A 22006-nucleotide genomic window follows, 5' to 3' on the forward strand; every position below is an offset into this window, starting at 1 on the left:
AACCTTTCATCATTTAATTTTTAAAAAGATTGTATATAAGTGAATGTAAATTTAAGTTGATTTTATGATATTAAATTAAGTCATGCGTAGAATTGAAAAGCAAAATAATTTCGTGTCTCATTTCATTAACTGAGTTATAATTATATATCACATTACATGATAAATAATTGACCAAAACATCTAGAAAATTAAGAAAGTGCTTTTTAAAATATTATATATGAGATTGAATACTATGACTCTTAAATGGAGAATATTCACAAGCTAAATATGAGTGTGGAGTGAAACATATCATATGATAACTGGAATTTATCTTTAAATTTTCTACATTAATATATAAAAATAAACTTATGTTGAATTTGTTATTGTTTAACCTAAAACATATTACTTATGTCAAAGTGCGATATAAATTATTTATTTTATATTGAATAATAAAAGGTGCAACATAAACAGCCTTATAAAAAATGTACAGACATTTTTTTACATGGATTTATTTATTGTTAGATATAAAGATGATGTAAAGGATTATTTTTTTTAACGATTTAAGTTATACTTTATATTTAAAGAATTGATATAAATCTTTTAATAGATTTATTATATATATATATATTAATTTTAAGACTCTTACGTTAAATATTTCATTTGGATTTTTTAAACTGGGCCATTTTCCCCCTCTAAATACGTCATTAGTTAATTTTATATAAAAAATAGAAGTGACTAAAAAATTAAGAGGTGTATTCAATTAAGATTTTAAAATAAATTTTTATGTAAAGAATTTATGTACATTTAAAAGATTTCGAAAATGTAATGGTTCTTTTTTTGGAATAAAAAGCTATTACGATTAAGATTTTGTATTTTATATTGTAAAGGATTTATAAGATATAACATTATAAGATTTTTAAAGGATTTTATGGATTTACAACTATATAAAGAATTCTATGGATCATACATCTTTACATAATTCACCTAAATTATGTGAGCCGTGTTTTAGAACCGTTAATGCGGATAATATTAGATGATAATCCAATAAAAAAATAAGTATGTAACAAAGAGAAATATATACTTTTTAAATAAAATCATGTTAAAAGATTAATGAGACACATTAAACACCTCATAGAGTTTTTCTCCTTCGAATGTTCAGGACGACGTTCCACTTGATAGAGTTGAAAGACACATTATTGCGAAACTAGAATTATACAGATTTATCACTAAAGCATATTTAAACAATTCATGTCCTTTCAACAAAGTGCATTTAATCTTCAAGTCATCTTCTATGACAAAACAAGCTTATAGAAGTGAGTATTGAGTGAAGAGACGTACCTGAGAGAGACCACCTGGAAGAAACCCCACTCTTGTGAAGCCCTAGCAATGTGCGACTTGCACTCTTCCCTCATAGTCTCGTCACTGTCCTCTAAGCGGTTAAGATCGATGATTGGAAGCTCACAATCCTCAGCGGTCACCAAGAGACGACGTGGAGGCGTGTCGACAGCGTGGATGCTCCGACTAGTGTGTGCGGTGTGGAGGCTTCAAGGCATTTAGGGTTTCCAGATGTGTGAGTGTGTTCTGTGCTCTGGGATGAGAGAAAAAAATGTTTTGTGTGACGAGATTGGAAGAAACGAAATGGTGAAGAGAAAGAAAAGTTGTGCGGACGAGTTGGAAGAAAAGTTGTGTGAGACGAGTTGGAAGAAATGAAATGTTGTGCGCTGGGGACAGCGAGATTGAAAGAAGGGGTTTTGCACCTATTATGTTAGGTGTTTTAATATCTATCATAATATGTTTTCTCCATAATTTCCTTTTTGTCACCGCACCCAATTTATTATGACAGGTGGCCTTTTACCTGTCATAATATATGTAACTTTTATTACAAAAATATCACCGCTACACCTATTATGATAGATTTCTTAAAATACGTCATAATATATCTTAATTTTATTACAAAATTATCACCTATCAATGTATTATGATAGGTGGATTTCACCTCTCATAATAGTCTGTCATAGAATCTATTTTTCCACTAGTGATAGAGGAATCTCCTTTACTTTTTCGTAAGTTTGAGTTATAATTCAAAATAGAGATTTAATCTCTTTAATAAATATGACATGGTTATGAATAGGAGCCAGGTTTGTATCGACAGCTTGAGCTTCATCCTCATAATTTGTGGCGTTATGCTTAGTTTTCCACCATTTTTACGTATGAAAATCTACACTGCATTTGTGTATATAAGTAATAGAAAAAATTCTACGAAGATGTTAATTTTTTTTCTTCATTTAATATACTGTTAGCAAATCACCCCAACTTTAATTAATGTTTGATCTTTGCTGTAGTACTTTTGTTTTCTGCAAATATTTTTTTAAAAAAAACATCAAAGAATTGGTAAAGTTTAGTGCTATATATTAAGTGTATCGGAGAGCAAATATTGAAAAGAAAAAAAAAAACTTAAAAAAGCTTATTCATTTAGAGAAAAACAAAGTACAAAGATGAACCTGCTTGACTCAAGCCCAGTGTGAAATAGAAAATTAGAAAAGATAAAACGAGCATTACATCATCTAAGTTAACAAAAGCAAGATTGATTTGAAGCATGCATAACCTAAAAATAAAGTGCAGTCAGTCGTTTTTCCTTAAAACAAGAAAAAGCTGAATTTTTTCCCTGTATTTAGTTTCGAGCAGTTGACGTTTGTCTAACAATTGTTTGGTGAGGCGTTGGAACATTTGATGTGTGGCTTGATCTCCAAATCGTGTGGTGAAAATCGGTTCCATTGCAGCCCTGACATGAAGTATCCATTGAGGTATTACCTGGTCCATGTTCTTTAACCATGGTGCTGGATCTGTTAGTTCCATTCTTTCAATGCTGAACCTTCCATTCTTTTCTATCACCTTTCTCATCTCCTCTGGACTTGGTGCATAGTAAGGAAAATTGAAGGAATCAACTTCACACTCATCAAATAGCCCCTGTCAAAATAAAAATATAAACATTAGGGTTAATTATTTTCTGTTATTACATTATAAAAATCGATTTTTCAGAGTTAAATTATACTATTTCATAAAACATTTTATCCTTTTCTATCATTTTTTATTGCAAAATTTGTTGATATTGAAACTACTTTCATTCTGACATGCATGCAGCACATGGAAGAAAGAAATGAAAATGGTGATTACCTCCTTGGAAAGGTCCATGAGGATAGATCCCATACAATCAAACAGCATACCATTGATGATGTGAGAATAAGGCATGCCATTGGGAACACCTTGCATGACTATGACCAACATGCCACCTGGCACAAGTTCCATAGCCCTAGCATCGAAGAAGTTCCCTGCATCTCTGGCAAATTGAGTTGCATATGCATCGACCACTTCCCTGGAAGCACTTGTGTAGTGAATTCTACCTTTGTTCCATGCAGCCTCGTTCGTCTCTTCAGGTGACTTTGAAAGAAAGTGCAGCGCATAAGTTGAATGTGCAAAATGAATGGATGATTCAGGGAACAAGCGATTGTAGAAAGAACCAGGAACACCACATGCGAAAAAGTTTCCATCTTTTGGCAAACTGGTGAAAAGGGTGTTGAAATCATTCGATGGTAGGTCGTTGAAGAAGACATGAAATTCTGGTGCTGTTTCGGTGTTCGGACATTGTGTTTTGTACTTGTGTTTCATGGCTTCAACCACACTTTGTGCAGTCATGATCGTGTTTGGACCAGTTGCACATCCTAAATCCACCACACGAATAATCATGTTTGAAGCAGAAGCTATCTTTTCCATATCCAGCTTCTTCTGGATTTCTTCTTCAATCTTACTCTCTTCAACACTTGAACTTCGTTTCTACAAGCATTTTTTCTTTAGAATGACATTTTTTCAACATTTGCTTTCAAACTTTCTTAATGTTTATAAAGAACATTACAAACAATAACTATATTTTTTTCACCAACACCCTCTATTAGCATATACATTGATTTATGTATATGGAAGAAATGCGATGAAAATTTTAATTAAGTATTTAATTAAGAGAATATGCGAACCAAGTTGTGTTACTTTGGTCCAAAACTTTTATAAAAAAATAATGGTACCATAACATACTTTTTATATTCATTTGAGAAAGGATATAAGGATAAAATAGTTATAAAAATGTAAAATTTTATATTTTTAAAAAAAGAAAAGAGAAAAAAGTAAGAAGTATAGCATTAAATATAAAAAGTTTAAGTGTGTGAAAGAATTATTTTTCATTATAAAAGTTGCTGGAAACATGTTGGTAGTAAAATATTTTATATAATTTATTTTCAATAATTAGCTAGCAATTAAAATACTTTTATCAATTTAGAAACAAGCATTTGACAATTTGACTATGCCGATTTTATGCGTTGGGAAATCTGGGATCTGTCCTGTGAATGGTGAGAAAATGGACAATAACAATTAATTAAATTTTGACAAGTGCAAATTAAAAGTAGGAATTTAAAACTAATTTTGTTTGTGTTTTTCCTCGAAACAGTTAAGTAAAAGAATAACATCATTTATGAAAAGTTTAAACTCTAAAAAGTAGATTCAAAGATTAGAAAAAGAAATTGATGTTTCTTTTCCACTTATAAAGGACAATTAGGGATGCCAACCGCAATTAATTAATAACTAATTACCATGCTCATTAATTAAGCTCAACTTGATACAGAAAATCATAACAGTGACATGAAAAGTGCATAAAGTAGTAATAATTAGTCTTCATACAAGGAATCAATGTTAAATTCCACCACCTATTGAATCTGAATCCCAAAAGGGAAACGACATAGTAGACAAGTACTTTCTCATCAACCTTATAGTTCAATCCAAAATTATAGTTTACATCTCAAGACACACAAAAATATCTCACACAACACTTTCTCAAAGATTCCTCACATAATCAAGTGTGAAAGAAAAGGAAAATACACTCCAAAAACTGTTCAAAAAATTCTTCTTTGAGGTATTTTTGCCTTCCGAAGTTTCAAATTCAAAATTAAAGGGTAACAATAACTTCAAAATTTAAATGCATTGGTGTTCATAACTCTTTAATATATAAACACACGCGTATATGAACCTTGAAAACAATGAGATCTATGCATTTATAATGAGTAAAGATTCTTCGACACACCTAAATCTTTTACATTCATTTGACAGTATCCTTACTTACTTTTTACTCTCTTCTTTCATGAAACAATACAAAAATTTACAATGGTTGTGTCAAATGAATGTAAAAGTGTGTCATGATATCATTACTCATTTAGAATTCAAGGCTTTTCCAATTTCAAAAATTTAGAATCTCCCAAAAACTTTGTAACTTTATATTAATTTATTTTCTCAATTTAGTTGATGAAAGGGACATTGATGTGTGTACCTGAAAGTAAGAGTTTTTGAAGTAGCTGAATGTGCCACTTCCCCCATTTGGTGGTAATGTGTTGATCACCATTTTCACTTTGTCATCTCCAAAAATTTGGTGTGATTGATGATCCATTATGTAGAACTCTGCCATTGCATTCATCTATGGAATAGTTTATATAGAATGAAATTGACATGGTGGAAACACCAACACCATAGAAGCTTGCATTAATGTAATGTGAAGTTTATTTACCCTTTTATCCTTTGATGGTTGTCTGAGGAAGTTCAGATTCGCTTTTGAAGATAAATTAAAGAATACAAAAAGGCATAAAAAATGTCATTCCTATGGCTTTATAGCCTCAACCCTTTGGGACCATTGTTTGTACCATCATGACCATGGTTTGGAATAATATAACATATCACTATTCAAAACTCTTGAAACTTCGTATCAATGGTTGTTGGAGATGCTAATTCAAAAAAAGATAAATATTAATTATTATTGGAGATGTCTTATCAACTAAAAATAAACTCAAATTATAAAATATAAATAGGATATATAAACTTGGAGGCCGGAGGAGCTCCGATACAGCGGCGGAGACTCACGGTGCAGAAGACAAAAATGCAGATCTTGAAACGGTGAGTAAGAAAAACTTCTTCTTTTATTATTTGAGTATATATTCAAAGTACATAGATGTATGTTCTCATCAAACGGGAAAGGGGAAAGGGACTCAGTATATATAGAGTCCTAGAAAGGGAAAAAGGGAAAGAAAAACAACCGCAATTAATTACAAAACAGACATTAACTGTTTTGGTCAAAAACAGTTAAGAGAATCGAAAGATTCTCAATACCCTCCCCTCAAGCTGGACTATGTATATTGACCAGTCCAAGCTTGGGAATGATATGTTTGAAGTTGACGCGATGCGGAAATTTGGTGAAGACGTCGGCCAGCTGTTCATCGGATCGTACAGGGAGAAGATGCAGTAGCCCTTCCTGGATCTTTTCACGAACAACGTGACAATCAAGCTCAATGTGCTTGGTCCGTTCGTGAAAGCTCTGGTTATGAGCAATGTGGCGAGCAGACTTGTTGTCACAATATAGGATAGGCACTCCAGATTCTTCAATTTGAAGGTCTTTAAGCAAATAGTGGAGCCACTGTATTTCACATACAGTAGCAGCTAGAGCTCGGTATTCGGCCTCAGTGGATGATCTGGAAACAGTCTTCTGTTTCTTAGACTTCCAGGAAATGAGAGATGTCCCAATGAAAACACAAAATCCTGTAGTTGATCTTCTAGTGTTAGGACAACTAGCCCAATCAGAGTCACTGAAACTTTTCAGGTGCATAGGAGAGTCAGCGGCGAAAAACAATCCTTCATTAGGAGTAGATTTGAGGTATCTGAGCACATGCTGAGCAGCTCTATAATGGTGTTCTGTAGGAAATTGCATAAATTGGCTTAGTAAGTTAATAGTATAGCATAGGTCAGGTCTAGTGTTGGTAAGGTAGAGTAACTTCCCTATCAATCTTCTGTAGGGTCCAGGGTCATCAAGTTGGCTGTCCAATTTGTATAATGGACTAGTGTCTCTGAGAAAGGGAGTAGTAGAGGGTTTGCATCCCTCCATTCCTGTTTCTTCAAGAATGTCTAAAGTATATTTTCTCTGGCACAAGTGAATTCCCTTTTTAGACCTAGCCACTTCAAGGCCGAGAAAGTACTTGAGTTCACCAAGATCTTTTATGCGAAATTTATTATGTAGAAGCTCTTTGATAGAATTGATTTCTTCCAAGGAATTTCCTGCCAACACAATGTCATCCACATAGACAAGAAGTGCAGTGAAAGATGTACCAATTCGTTTAGTGAATAATGAGTGATCAGACTTAGACTGTTTATATTTAACAGAGATTAGATAAGAGGACAATTTTTCAAACCATTGTCTGCTTGCTTGCTTTAAGCCATATAAGGATTTAGTTAATTTGCAAACCTGTCCCTTTGTATGAGTACTTAGTCCTGGAGGAGGTTGCATATAAATTTCTTCATTGAGGTCACCATGAAGAAACGCATTGTCCACATCCAATTGGTGTAGGAACCAATTACTTGAAGCAGCTATGGCTATTAAAAGTCTGACAGTGGTGAGTTTTGCAACAGGAGAAAAAGTGTCTAGATAATCTATTCCTTCTTGTTGGGTATACCCTTTTGCCACCAACCTAGCCTTATACCTTTCAATGCTTCCATCAGCTCTAAATTTTGTTTTGTATACCCACTTGCATCCTATAGGAGTTTTTCCAGATGGTAGTTGAGTTAAAACCCAAGTATTGTTGTCCTGCAAGGCTTTAATTTCTCTCTGCATAGCTTCTATCCATTCCTTCTTGTCTTTAGCTTCATTGTAGGTCCGAGGCTCCTTATTTTCAGTAACAGCCATGATATATTTGGTGTGTTTCTCTGACAAGTTATCACAACATAGAAGATTAGCTATCGGATAGGGAGTTTTAAAACTATTTTTAACAGTCAAGGATTGATTCACCTGGTGGATGTAATCTTCTAGATAGGCAGGAGTCCTTCTAATCCTTTCTGGTCTTCTGTATCTGTAGTTTTCCTGACTGTTGTTTGTGACAGTAGGATTCTGCAGTTCTTCCTCTTGATTAATTCCTTCTTGCTCATCAGAGTGCTCTTCATCAGTAGGATAGTAATCTTTGGATAAATCAGTTAAGAACTCATCTTCATCCTTCTCATTGTCTATGCTTTGCTGATTACCTGGAAGGTTCTTATAGGGCAGCACTTCTTCATAGAACACGACATTTCTGCTAACCAAGAGTTCTTTGGTATTTATGTCTAAAACAATATAGCCTTTAACACCACTTTTATATCCTAGGAATACTCCTTTTCTAGCCCTAGGATCCAACTTGTTTCTATTATTTTCAAGTGTAGAAGCAAAACATAAACATCCAAAGACTTTGAGATCTAAGTAGGCAGGTGGTAGATTGTAGAGTATATCATGAGGAGTTTTATGTCCTAGAGTTAAAGAAGGCAGTCTATTTATCAAGTATACAGCATGTCCAATAGCATAAGACCAGTAAACTTTAGGTATGTTGGAATGAAACATAAGACTTCGTGTCACATTGAGTATATGTTGATGCTTTCTTTCAACTACAGAATTTTGTTCAGGTGTCTCAACACAACTTTTCTGATGAACAATTCCATGCATATCATAGAAACTGACACAGTTAAATTCTGGTCCATTGTCAGACCTAATGATTTTTATCATTTTGTTAAACTGATTCTTGACTTTAATGACAAAACTCTGTAGTAAGGTTTTGGTTTGTCCTTTATTACTCATTAGAAAAATCCATGTGTGCCTGCTGTAATCATCAACTATACTAAGAAAATATCTATGCCCATGAACAGAAATAGTGTTTAATGGCCCCCAAATATCACAATGAATAAGCTCAAAACATTCAGTAGTAACAGATAAGCTTTTTGTAAAAGGCAACTTATGTTGTTTAGCATAGTGGCAAGTATCACAGACAATATCAGTATTAGTCTTAACATAAGGGAACATTTCACATATATGTTTAACAACATGCTGTCCAGGATGTCCTAGTCTAAGATGCCACAGATTCACATCAGTCTTTTTAAAAGAAAAGGCAGTCTTTGAAATATCCCTCTGTTCTGGCTTAGAGAATTCTTGTAAGTAATAGAGACCATTCCATGGTTTAGCATATCCAATCGTCTTCAATGAACGATTCTTCCTTATCTGACATTCCTCAAAAGAAAAAGTTAGATTGCAATCCAAGTCTTTGATGAGACTTTGGACAGAGATAAGATTGAAACAAAAATTAGGTATGTAAAGGACATTGAAAATGATAAAATTCTCAGCAAACTTGACAGTTCCAGCATATTCAGCAGTGATGGTAGTTTTATTTGGTAATTTTATAGATATGGGTTTAATTTTGTGAAAAGCAATAAAATTGGATTGGTCATGTGTAACATGGTCAGTAGCTCCTGTGTCAATAACCCAGGAAGAATTACCTGGTTTATTCTCAGTCTCCTTCCTCTGAACTTGATTAATTTTGTGAATGGATGAGCCTTCAGTGTTGTCAATCATTTTTAGAAGTTTCTGCATCTGTTCTGGCGTGAAAGGATTGGCATTACTGTTGCTGCTGGTCTGTTGTTGCATCTTCAAATTGTTTTCAGAATCAGTATTGCTTTGACTAACATTAACAGAATTCCAATCATTCTTCCTTTCTTCTTTCTTGTACCATGGGGGATATCCGTGCTTAGAATAGCACTCATCAACAGTGTGATTCATCTTATTACAATAAGAGCATTGCTTTCCATAATTCTGATTTCTGCCTCTACCTCTGCCTTGTCCACGAGTTCCAGCAAAACGTCCTTGGCTTTTCCAGTTTTGTTCAGGTTTCCCGTTTTTATCAGCAACATTTGCCAGAATTTTTGTTTCTGTAGTACCTTGCTTTTCTTGTCTTTCTTGTTGAATAACCAAAGAGAAGACACGGTTAATATTGGGTAAAGGATCCATCAGGAGGATCTGCGTTTTAACAGTACTGTAGGAATCATTCAATCCTTTCAAGAAGCAAATAACATGTTCCATTTCCCTGTATTTCAACATAATCTTGGACATGTCACAGTTGCATGGATTTTCACAGGTGCAAACAGGGATGGGTCTTAAAGATTCTAATTCTTCCCATAATATCTTTAGATCAGTGAAAAATTGGCTGATTCCCCGTTCCCCTTGCTTAATTGAGTGTATGTCCTGTAATAAATCTGAGATTTTGAAATAATCTCCTTTGGAAAACCTCTCCTTAAGCTCCTCCCATAATTCCTTGGCTTCTTCAACATAGATGACGCTCTCAGCGATATGTGGAGATAAGGTCTTTGTTATCCATGATAAAATCATCATATTACATCTTTCCCAGGTGTCATAGACAGCATCAGTTTTCTGGGGTCTTTTTATGGACCCATCTATGAACTTAATTTTGTTCTTCGAAAGTAGAGCCCTCCTCATGGCTCTGCTCCAGGATGGGTAATTATTTTCGTTGAGAGTTTGCGTAATCAGAGTCAAACCTGGGTTTTCTCCCGGGTGTAGATAGAAAGGACTGGCAGGATTGGAAGACTGATCAAATTGATCCATGGCAGCAAAAAAAAACTTCAAGAACCCAGCAAGAAAGACCCAAGAAAAAAAACAAGAAACCGCAGCAGTGGCAACGGAAGCAGAGCAGGTACTAGACCTGCTCTGATACCATCTTGATTTGGGTCAGACACTGTGCACTTAAGGCCCAGTCAACCTTTGGCCCATCAGACTGAAAGCTTAAGCTGAAAGATTGTATGCGTGGCATTTGTGCAACGTGAGGAGAACGCGGAGAGAGAAATGTCGGAAGCTTTCTCTGGTGGAAGGGAGCGAGTGAGGCGAACCTTGGAGGCCGGAGGAGCTCCGATACAGCGGCGGAGACTCACGGTGCAGAAGACAAAAATGCAGATCTTGAAACGGTGAGTAAGAAAAACTTCTTCTTTTATTATTTGAGTATATATTCAAAGTACATAGATGTATGTTCTCATCAAACGGGAAAGGGGAAAGGGACTCAGTATATATAGAGTCCTAGAAAGGGAAAAAGGGAAAGAAAAACAACCGCAATTAATTACAAAACAGACATTAACTGTTTTGGTCAAAAACAGTTAAGAGAATCGAAAGATTCTCAATATTCATCCTATCATATGAATTAGACCATACCTTTCACAATCTATAATTCCCTTAATAATAACTAAATTTCTAGATTTCATTAATTAATAAAAAATTGAATTGTGTAACTCTCTTGTAATTATCTATACATCTAAATAATTATTTAGTAAGAAAAATGAAGATGAACTAGACCATACCTTAGTTTCAAGTTTACAAAATACCTTTCACTATAAATCAAGTAATAAATTAATAATAACTAAATTACAATATTTCATTATTATTCAAACTTTTGAATTATCTAACCGTCTATTGTAATTATTTATACATCTAAATGTTTAACCTCGAAATTAATCATAGTTTATGCATAGCCAAAAATGAAAATTTGCAAAGATAAACTACAATTTATTTGTTATCAAAGAAAGAAAAACGTCATTTTCCTAATATCTACTACATGACGAAAAACAAAAATCTAAACCTATTTAGTTGAAGATCATATAAGCTATGTAAAATATTAGGAATTATAAAAAAAAAAGTAACTTAACTGAATACGATAAAACTTGAGTGAAAATAAATTACTTTATTTAAGTACATTATTGCATTTCTATTTTCAATCTATTTATTTATGAATCTTTATTCATTTACGTGTAGAATTATATTTATTTTTCTTTCATAAAATAGTAAAATTACGTTCATCATTAATATATTCTTTATTATTGATAAAAAAAATAATAAATCGTAAATAAACATAGAGATGTTGCCCTGTAAGCAGCAGTGCATTTCACGATTAAGAAACAAAATAGAAAGATGCTTAGTTTAAGGAAGCAGCTGAAAAGAACAGTGAAATGCTGAGTTTAAGGAAGCATTTTAATATGTTGATTAAACATGATGCTTCGAGACTCGTAAGTTTTGAATAGTAAAGAAATATAGATATAAATGTTGAATGGTGATGGGTAATATATATAATTAATGACAGTAGTTACAAATTTCACGTTACCAAAGAAAGGAATCCCCATTATTGTAATTCTATAAGTAGTGGGGGTTTGTACTGTTCACGTTAAAAAGCATCTCCTTTAGGTCTTAATCCAGGTCATCCTATCCTACACATAGGCATGGAATAATATATAGTGTAGGGCTTAGGGAAAAAAGTGTATTTTTTATAATGATTTGATAAAATTATTCATTTGTTATCTATCTTTAAATAATTTTTATCCCTTGGTCTTTATTCAAAGATGATGATATTTTGATTTTTAACATTTTAACACCATTTACGTGTCATTTTGTGATTGGTCTATATTGATGTTTATAATTACTATTATTAATTGTGAAATAATTTTGAACAAATCATAAAATAACACGTAGATAATATTAAAATGTTGTAAAAAAAATGTTGTTAAAGTATGATTATCCTTGTTTAAAACTGTTTTTTAGTCTAGTAAATAAGTATTCAATATAAATAAATATGTCATGTTTTTTACTTTTAATATAACAAAAGAACTACAATATAACTGGTTTTATTTTAATTTTATTAGTACTTAATATATTTGAATATCTCTTTTGTTTGTCTTTAATGACTGTTACATATATTTAAATAAAATCATTAACATTAATTTATAATTTAATTAAAAAATTTAAATTTAAAGAATAAAATAAAATATTTTTTCAATATTAATTATATATTAACGTTATTTTTTAATAATATATGAAAATTATTAAATATTAATTATGTTTGAGTACTTCGGTTATTAACAAAATTAAAATTGTTGTATTAAGTAATGTTTTTTATCGTATTAAAAATAAACATATCTAACTATAGATAATGTAATTAAAAAAGAATAAAAGTTGGTATATATAAAAGAAAATTAAAATAACATGTATGGATATTTACAAGAATAATTCATAAATATATAAAGATTAGTTCAATTACACAAAGTTCAAATAAAATTAAAATAATTAAAATTTTTATATCAAGATTGTAATTTTTCTAAAAGTAATATTTAGTAATATTTATTAATATTTATTTACCCATTTTCCTATTTGGCTTGCTAAATGCTCCAAAAAGTGAAGCTGATATTACGCAAAAGTTTTCGTCGAGAGTTTTTCTTTTCTTTTTCTCCTTAGTAAGTAACGCTTCTCATAACTCTTTCTACAACTAACATAAGTGTAAGATTAATGTAGGATGCTGCAACGAAATCATTAAAAGCCACATTTACACAAAGGAAGTCCTTCATACTTACGCAATATCTACATCTATTCCATGAAACAAACACTCATAGTTGTAATCAGTGCCCCAGAAATCCAAGTAGAAAACAGGGAATGCAGAGTCCAGAGTTATCCATTCAAATGCAACCCACTCAATCTGTATGCCGAAGAGTACATTCTGTTGGAGACTTTCTCCTTCTTGATTTGGAGAAGCTGAGGGTAAACACACCATGGGAAACTCAGATAATGATCCCTCTTCATTCCTTCGTTGTACAAACCCAAGTAACTAGGATGATAAGTAACATGGTACCAAGCAGAAGCTTTTGCATATGCATCATCACCACTTCCAGAATCCACACCATTGCTACCCTCATTGAACCAAGACCGGGCCTCTTTCCTTAGGGACCTCACAGCCATATTGATTGATTCTGCATCCCTCCTTTTGTTGAAGGATTTTGACAGTTTCATGATATTACCGCTGAGGATTTCAGCTTCAGTTTTGATGCCATAGTAGTCCATGAGATTTCCCAACTTGTAGTCATAATTGGTTTTGTAATAGAAAGCATCATCAACATAATCCATGAAGCCATCAACTTCCATGTCAGCGTCATAAGACCTTCTCGCGACCTCTAGGGTGAAGGATGAAACAGAGCCACCATCACTTGATGAAATTGTTTTCATAACTTCCCTATAGAGCTTTCCTATTACATTAGGCGATATATAGGTGACTTTGTCAGACTTCTCCATGAAGTCGGGATATTCTTTGACATACAGTTCACGAGGAATAACAGCTGGAACACCAGTTTTTGGAAAGTCGACTGCTGTTGAAAACAGCGTTGCAAGCTTAAGACATTCTTCAGACATGGCTTTTCCTGGTTGTCTGTCAGCATAGACAGTGTGTGCATTGGCAATTATTCCCAGACTGTCATTCACAATGTAATTGGTAAAGTACTCTTGAACATCCTGCACAAAGAAAACAGTCACAAACTTCTATACACAATTTTATGCTGCAGGACAAAACGAATACAAGAAAAAAGGAATATAAAGAGGAGATGGAGAAGATGAGGGAGGATCATGAGTCATGAAATGTACAAAAATTTTAGCTTAACAAGAAAATTCTCCAATCAAAATTTTACACTAAAACTAAACAAAATTTTCACCACAATTTTGGTAGTCCCTAAAAACCTATAGAATTAAGGGGACAAATATTTTTTAACTATAGGACACGAGTAAAAATACTAAACAATGATGATAGCTACAAAACAAAGGGTGAAATTTTAGAGACAAAAATGTACATGGTCACTGAAAAAATGGAGGTACAAAAAGACAAGCAATGCAACTTAAAAAATAAGTTTGTCATAACCAGATGTAAATGTAATGGTGTTATTAAGCAACCACATAATCTATTCTATCAAGGTAACGGTTGTAATACGAAAAAAATGCTAAGATTACATAAAAAATTGCCTATGGATGTCAAGCTTTGAGAATGATACCTCAATTGTCACACATCTATGCAGCTCTGTAGTTGGGGAAGGAGTATAGTCCATTGGTGGGATTTGGCGGGAAGGAATCAACTCAGGGTCCCAACAAACAAAGTAGATATCTCCATCCAGATCACTTCCCGAACATTCATTTGGATGAGGTCTAATATTAAAAATCAGTTATCAGAGTGGTATCAATACACCACAGTTAAAAGGAAATTATAAAACACTTACCTACCCAAAATGTTACCATTTCAATTTACAGCAGAAATCTAGACAGATTATGAAAGACAAAATCTTGAAATAAGCATTAGGTACATGCTGAACAAAACTCTCAGAACAAGTCAATGCCCAGTGCAGAAGGCAGAACATACATTAACGGATAATATGTACTTGCAATACGATTTCATACTCATGGTTGCTCAAGTAACAACAAACAGAAACAAAGAGCAAAACTAAAATGACTGCAGGATTATTTCAAGAAACAAGTAAACTCCAACGGCCTAGCAGTACAAAAAGGATCCGCCAACTATATAGTATAGCAATAGCAATGCTCTATGAAAAACAAAATTGACACCTACCCAAGAAAAATAGAATAAAATAATGCAACAACTTCAAATATAGCAGAGCAAACAACATGAAATTTATATTTATTTAGAATGATTTTCAATACATACTGAGCAACCCCCAACCATCCAATGTGAAAATAAATATTTGTTACTAAAAGCCTATGCTGAAAATTCATGTATTACTAAGCAACTTGATGGCTACCCTCCTTTTTCCTTTCTATACACATGCAGCATTTGAGAGATAAATGTTGGTGGATAGTTAGAGGAAAGTTTTCGTTAGAATAATGAGCTGTGTGAGCTGTGTGTAAGTTGTGTGTGAGTGTGTTCCAACCAGTTTTAGCTCTCTAAAGTGTAGCTTGTTGCTTTCTACATCTTTTAAATGTAACATGAAATTTTGGAGGTGCATCAAGCACTCCTAAATATATCTTCTCTGTTTTGAGTTGCAAGTGTTTTAATGTAAAAGGGTTATCTTTTATTTCTACTCATTCCCTTGGTCCCTTTAATTCCAGTAGATTCTGAGTTCCAACCCAAGATTCTCAAAAAACACAAACATTTTTTAACACGCATAATAAACATAAAAGCCACGAAAACATTATTCCACCACTCTCATTTATTTGAATTTTAGAGACTGTAAAATCTTTGTTGTACACAATCTTTAAATGTTAAATCAATCCATAAGATAGTGTTGAAAACTAATAGAAATAGAAATATTTAAGCTATTACCTTCTTCCTTTTTGTGGGAAAACTACACAGTCCACCATGTGGTACAAAGCTGGCACATCCACAGCTTGTAAAACACGCACATCACCAGGGTGCAAGCAAGGGTTTTTTGCTACTACCACCTTACCATTAACCATATAACTTTTTGGCAAATCATAGGAATCAGTATCATCAGATAGATTCTGCAGCCTATTGCTAGAAAACTGCACAAATACTTGACCATATTCCAAGGTACAAGTTTCATCTAGACATCCCATCATTGCTCTTCCTTTCGGAATAAAGATCCTGGACTTGAGTCTTAATTCCAACAGTTTTGACGCCCTAAATATTTGCAGCATCATTGAAAGGAATGGTTCCTCATTAGGCTTGTAGCCACAAATGAGCATCTCCTTCAGAACATTGGTGATCTCCCCAGAAGACATCAAGTCCAGAACTTCCTGTGCCTTCAATGAATCTGTTAGTATAGTGTTCAGTTGATCCACAGCTTCTCTTTGTTTTTTCTCAAAAACATCATCCCTGATGCCAAGAGTGGATAACAGAGTAATTAACTGTCGATTCAGATAACACGGCTGAAACTTACTACGACCCAAAACATCTAACTTCGTGTTATCTGAATCATACTTCTGCATGCTATTCCTCAGTGATAAATTATAATGTGATGTTGGATCAACAGCTACAACTCCTTTGTAACCACCGTAACGAATCTGAAAGGCAGATGGGGTGCAATCATAGCCACATTTTTTAGCCACTTTCTTTGCAAATTCAAGAGAAATTTTCCCAATACCATCAGAGAAGACATATTCCTTTCCACCAGAAGTCCTCTTAACATCCGGAATAATTCCAATTTCATGCCTAGGGACGCTTAGAGTTTCAGTAGATGAACCAAAAGATTGTCCCAGCCTAGCAGAATATTTTGCAATATTCCTAATCTGGCTAAAATCTCCCATCCATTTCCGTATGTATTCGGCAGTGCATCCAGTCCCTGTAGGAGCAAACATCCAGAGAGAGTTTTCCCGCAACTGACTTGATGAAAATGCTAGAAATTCAAACTTCTTATTGCCAATAATTATACCATTTTTAAGGATGTCAAGAATTCTCGTGTACAAGTCAGTTTTCTTGTTCTGTGCACGTGATGATAGATCAGTTGAAAACAGTTTATCCAACTCCTCATCGACAAATGAAACACGTATAAAGTTATCTAAATGTTCATGGAAATGACGGAGAACACGATTTGAGACGTTAATCTCTGGACCACAAAAGTAAACTTTGCAAGGTGTGATCTGAACCCTGCGAACATACACCAACCCTGCATCCAAAGATATTGCAGGGGACCGAGGACCTTTCTTTGAATTTGATTGAAGGTACCTTTTGTACTGTTCAGTCAACCACTTTGTGGGATCATAACAGAATTCCTTAGAGTAGTACATTTTTTCCAAAGCATTTTCAATAAAATCAAGGGGAATTCTGCGCGGATCAACCAAGCGATAGAAGTCATCATCGAGTGCAGGTCCAGTTAGACATACGTGCTGAACCAATGAATTGACTTTGAACAAGATGTCAAATGGTATTTCAACACCTCGAGGAGCAACAATGGGGACAAGACTCCCATTTTGAGAAAAGGGAACTCCTGCCTGTAATGTGTATTGCCCCTCACTTTGCTCGTAATAAGCAAAGATATCCTTGAAATTTGGCAAATTCTGGCCACTAGGAAGCTCCAGACATATGGCTGAGGACTGCCCAATACAACAACCCGTAGTGAAATCTGTTGTTCTTGTCCATTGCTCATCAGGGACATCTTTGTGGTAGTTGTACAAAGGATCCTCAAACATATTGTCATATTCATCAGTGCACGTAAATGGGTCGTTCTCAAATATCCGGGGAGCACCAAGTAACTAGCAATTGAAGCAAAATGAATAAGATTCAGCATTTGTCAATCACAGCAATACTAGCTAAATACAAAGAGAATCATAGAAATTGAAACTATTCATAATGAGAGTTGAAGTAGTTAGCTTTAAGTAAAATCTAATGCAATAAATAGCTACATGTCCTCCTCATTTCACATGTTTTGTGCTCTGTTGTTATGTTTCTTATTTTTGTTAAATGAGTTCTCGTTGACCAAGATGCTATGGCATGCGAAGGATTTAACTAGTGCTTTAGCAAGCAAAACTAACAAGTTAATAATTCCATACTCCAATTGCAGATCCCTGGATTCAAAACCCAAGCAATGTATTTGTCATGATTCTACTCCAATTCACAGTAGCATTATTTTTTTAACATACCCATCAATAAGTTCACTAAGAAATCAAATTTGTCTTAAGCTAATAAAAAATAAATTTGACTACCTGAACAAGGAGATAACGTGCAGTTTTATCCCGTGGTCGAAGCAGCTCAACCTTCCAAATGTTCTCGTATGAAAGCTGAAGTTTGTATTGCACAAAGTCACGTGAAAATTTCAACTCCACCTTTCTCTTTCCACTCCCAAAACTTAAACTGACATTCTGCATTCTCTCCAAAACAGCAAACCTTCCTTTAGAGATCTGACAGCCAAAATACAGTTTCACACCTTCCAAACTAGTCACATTCTCACTTATCTTTTCAATATCTCTTTCCATTACCCGAGCTTTTAAATAAGCGGTTCCATACCGCAATGCTCTTGAAACGTTATTAGCCCTCGACATCATAGATGTAGCAAATTCTTCTGTGGTGAATTGAATAATAGCGAATGCTCTTGGAACCCGACCTTTGCCATGTCTTACCTTCAATTTTTGGATAGTTCCTTCACCAGTAAAATTCTCTACAAATATCTTCACTTGAGCCGCTGTAACAGGAATAGGAAATCCATACAACTCAATTGTTTTACCCATCCTAAATGCAAACTCTTTTGCCTTACCTGGACAGAAGAACAAGAAAAAATTTAGAATATGAAACAGCAATGTCACACCGAGTAATTAAAAGATATCTATTTGGATTAACAAGGAGATTCACAGATTTCTAATGAATAAAGCAGTGAAAGTTTCTGAATGTTATTCAAGTACATATACATGACATTATATATTTAATGCATATATACACACAATTTGTTAAATTTATGACCTCTACATCTGCAACAACTTAATGACTTCCTTATGACTGAAGTTTCTCTGAATGACTAAACATAAGTTCAGTGTAGGCCTAGTTGAGAAACAACATGTTTTCACACGTTCAGTTCTTTATTGCATGTGATTATCCAAATATTCTTGCAGATACAAACTGAAGAAAGAGTTCCAAACTAATGACTAACATTAAAATCCAGCATACCCTCAGAAGGAAAGTGGAGGTTCAAAATGTATCCTCCTTACACAGAACGTTAAGAATGTAACTTAAATATGCAAAAACCCTTACAGTCAAACCATAGTCAGGAAAACATATGTATGATGTCATACAATGTAAAGTGATGTCTTTCGAAACTGCAATTTATTTTCCAAGCAGCAAAAGTTTTAGAAACAAAATGAAGTCCCTATAGATACCATATTGCATTCTTGAGGTCACTGAGTTTCCTAAAAAGTAACTGAACTCTTTCGCTTTGATTCTTAAATATGCAAAGAGTTCATATAGTCCAGCCATGTTCAGTAACACAATCCAGGACATTGATATAACGATACGCAGAAAATTCAGAACAGAAACACAGAACCAAGAAACTGATAGTTTTTCTTTCATTTTCTTTTCACGCAATTTTCTTTACATTTTTCTCTTATTTTCTCACGGCATCACTTATGACATTTTCTTTCAGAAAAAATATATCACCTTAAAAACTAAGAAAGAAAGAAAAACCCATGAAAGTAATGGCTAGACATAAAACCCATTAAGTTGTATCAGAAAAACTGTCTCGACCTCTTGGAACACCATCAGAACAGCTATAATATTTTGGTACAAAATCCAATAAATATGTTGTTCTCCATTTTGCTTAAACTAAGAAAAAAAAACCTTACGATCAAACATATCTCGGAAGATGACCCAATACGCGAAAACAAAGAAAGAAATAAACAACAACAAAAGTATTCACAACCATCAAGACATTCTCGGTGTGCAATGCACATCCTCACACTTCAGTCATGAAACCATGAGAACATAACTTACTATCAGTGACAAGATAAAGACTTTGGGATTAAGTAAGCATTATCAAGTGATCAAGAACATACCCACAAAAAGAATGAGCAAAAGAATGAAGAATCTGAAACTTACCCAATATTGAAGACTGAAGGCATCAACTATACAGACTGAGAATGAGAAAAGACCAAAGTCAAGCCATGAAGTGTAGTGAGTAAAGGAATTTATATAGATTTTCTTAAAATAAACGTTTGGAATTTATGAATGGTAGGACACTGTAACGGTGTGGATTTTAGGTAGTCCAAAAGACATAAAAATCACAACGGTTAATTTGCAAGGATTTCATTGTAGCTTACCGCACCAGATACCCATCTCTTTCCATATAGTCACAAAATAACAAATAGAATATTCATTTAATTGTTGGATAATCCAATAATAATAAAATACACATTAAAGTACTGATTCCGTACATCATCACTGTACAGTTTTCTTTTTCATTGACCAATCAGGACGACTCCTTCTTCTCCAAGCAGTTGTTAACTTTTTCTGCATCAATTATTCCTTCATTTGAAAATTCAATTATATTATTCACCTAGGTGATTGATTAGACGTGAAAAAAACTAGAAAAGTAATAAAAAATAAAAATAATTTACACTAAAAAAAATAAAAATTAATGAATATAAAATATAAATTTAATTAAGTTTTAAGGCTCTTAATTTATATTAAATTTTTTCAAATGTATTGAATACTTAAAATATTTATATTTTTCAAATGATTCCGTTCTTTAACTTTTTCATTAACAGAAGAAAGTGATGTTATTTTATGATGTAATCTTGTTTCTATGTGTTAAGAAAGGTAAGATTTTAAAATTAATATAAAATAGTTTTGTTGTAAAATGAAAAGTAATTAATTAATAGAGATTTGTTTAAAAGAATTTAAATTTATAAAGGCTTAAAATTTAATTAAACTAAAATTTATGAATAATTTTGCTAATTGATAAGTTAAAAAATTATTGATTCATACAACTAAAAATTTATGTATTAAAACAAAAAAATAAGCAAATGTTACAGAAATATTTAAATACATTGAAAAAAAAACTAAAATGACAACAAATTGAAGTTGAAATAAATTTAAAATAAAAATAAAAATAAGTTATTAAAAAATTTAATACTTGAAAAAACCATGTGCATCAAAACAATAAATTAAAATGAATTATTTCACAAGGTAAAAAAAATTAAATTAACTTATCTTAAAGAAAGCTACTTGAGATTCTTGGGTTGGTTTGATTGTTTTACTTTTCCTTTCTCTCCACAAATCAAGTAGAACAGCTTGTTGCTTAAGTATGGATTAAGGGAGTTGAGTGTTGACTTACAAAAGAATAAAGTAAAGTAATCAAATTCGTTTTGGGAGAAAGTATCCAGCAATATGTAATACCTTTTTTATGGTATAATAAGTAATTAATAAATTAATTTTGGTAATGATAAATTGAGAACTAATTAATCTTCTAAAATTATGCTTCTAAAAATAGATCATGCAATCTGGAACTATAGTAAATTTTAATTTGAACTCTCATCACTCAACTTTTTTATTTCTTTACCTTATTTTTTAACACTCACTTTTCTTATAGTGTCCTTTTATATCAAATTTCCAAAATGGACCCATAATTTTGTTTGTCCATCAATGTTTTTATGTTATTTTTTATGCAATGCATTCACAGAGGGAATAGTAAAAGAAAAATAATAATAAAATAATAAATATAATACAAGGGAAGGAGATTGAAAATTACCGTGTTCTTTCTCATTTCCCCTTTTGTCCTCCACAGTGTAAATCATACTTCTTCCATTTTGTTTTCTTAAATTCACCTTCTCTCTTTGTCTGTTTTAGAAATTAATTGGGCTTCTGAATAGTTGGAGTGTCAAAGACCAATTAATTTTTTC

General features: G+C 33.0%; 2 protein-coding genes across 2 annotated transcripts; both read right to left on the bottom strand.

The window, feature by feature from the left end:
- Positions 1-2601: 2601 nt before the first annotated feature.
- LOC124837126 (loganic acid O-methyltransferase-like) lies at positions 2602-5428 on the bottom strand. The gene is made up of 3 exons (XM_047312420.2): positions 5348-5428; positions 3154-3810; positions 2602-2946 (listed from the first exon to the last, which is right to left on the bottom strand). Exons 1-3 carry the CDS (start codon positions 5417-5419, stop codon positions 2602-2604), a joined length of 1074 nt encoding a protein of 357 aa, XP_047168376.2. The 5' UTR covers positions 5420-5428.
- Positions 5429-13188: 7760 nt separating this feature from the next.
- LOC124837128 (putative RNA-dependent RNA polymerase 1) lies at positions 13189-20294 on the bottom strand. Its single transcript, XM_047312422.2, has 5 exons — positions 20205-20294; positions 18326-18873; positions 15987-17875; positions 14707-14857; positions 13189-14176 (listed from the first exon to the last, which is right to left on the bottom strand). Exons 2-5 carry the CDS (start codon positions 18845-18847, stop codon positions 13343-13345), a joined length of 3396 nt encoding a protein of 1131 aa, XP_047168378.1. The 5' UTR covers positions 18848-18873; positions 20205-20294; the 3' UTR covers positions 13189-13342.
- Positions 20295-22006: the final 1712 nt, after the last annotated feature.

The sequence above is a fragment of the Vigna umbellata genome, chromosome 3, assembly GCF_029865625.1.
Source record: "Vigna umbellata cultivar VRB3 chromosome 3, Vumbellata_1.0, whole genome shotgun sequence".
NCBI lineage: Eukaryota > Viridiplantae > Streptophyta > Magnoliopsida > Fabales > Fabaceae > Vigna > Vigna umbellata.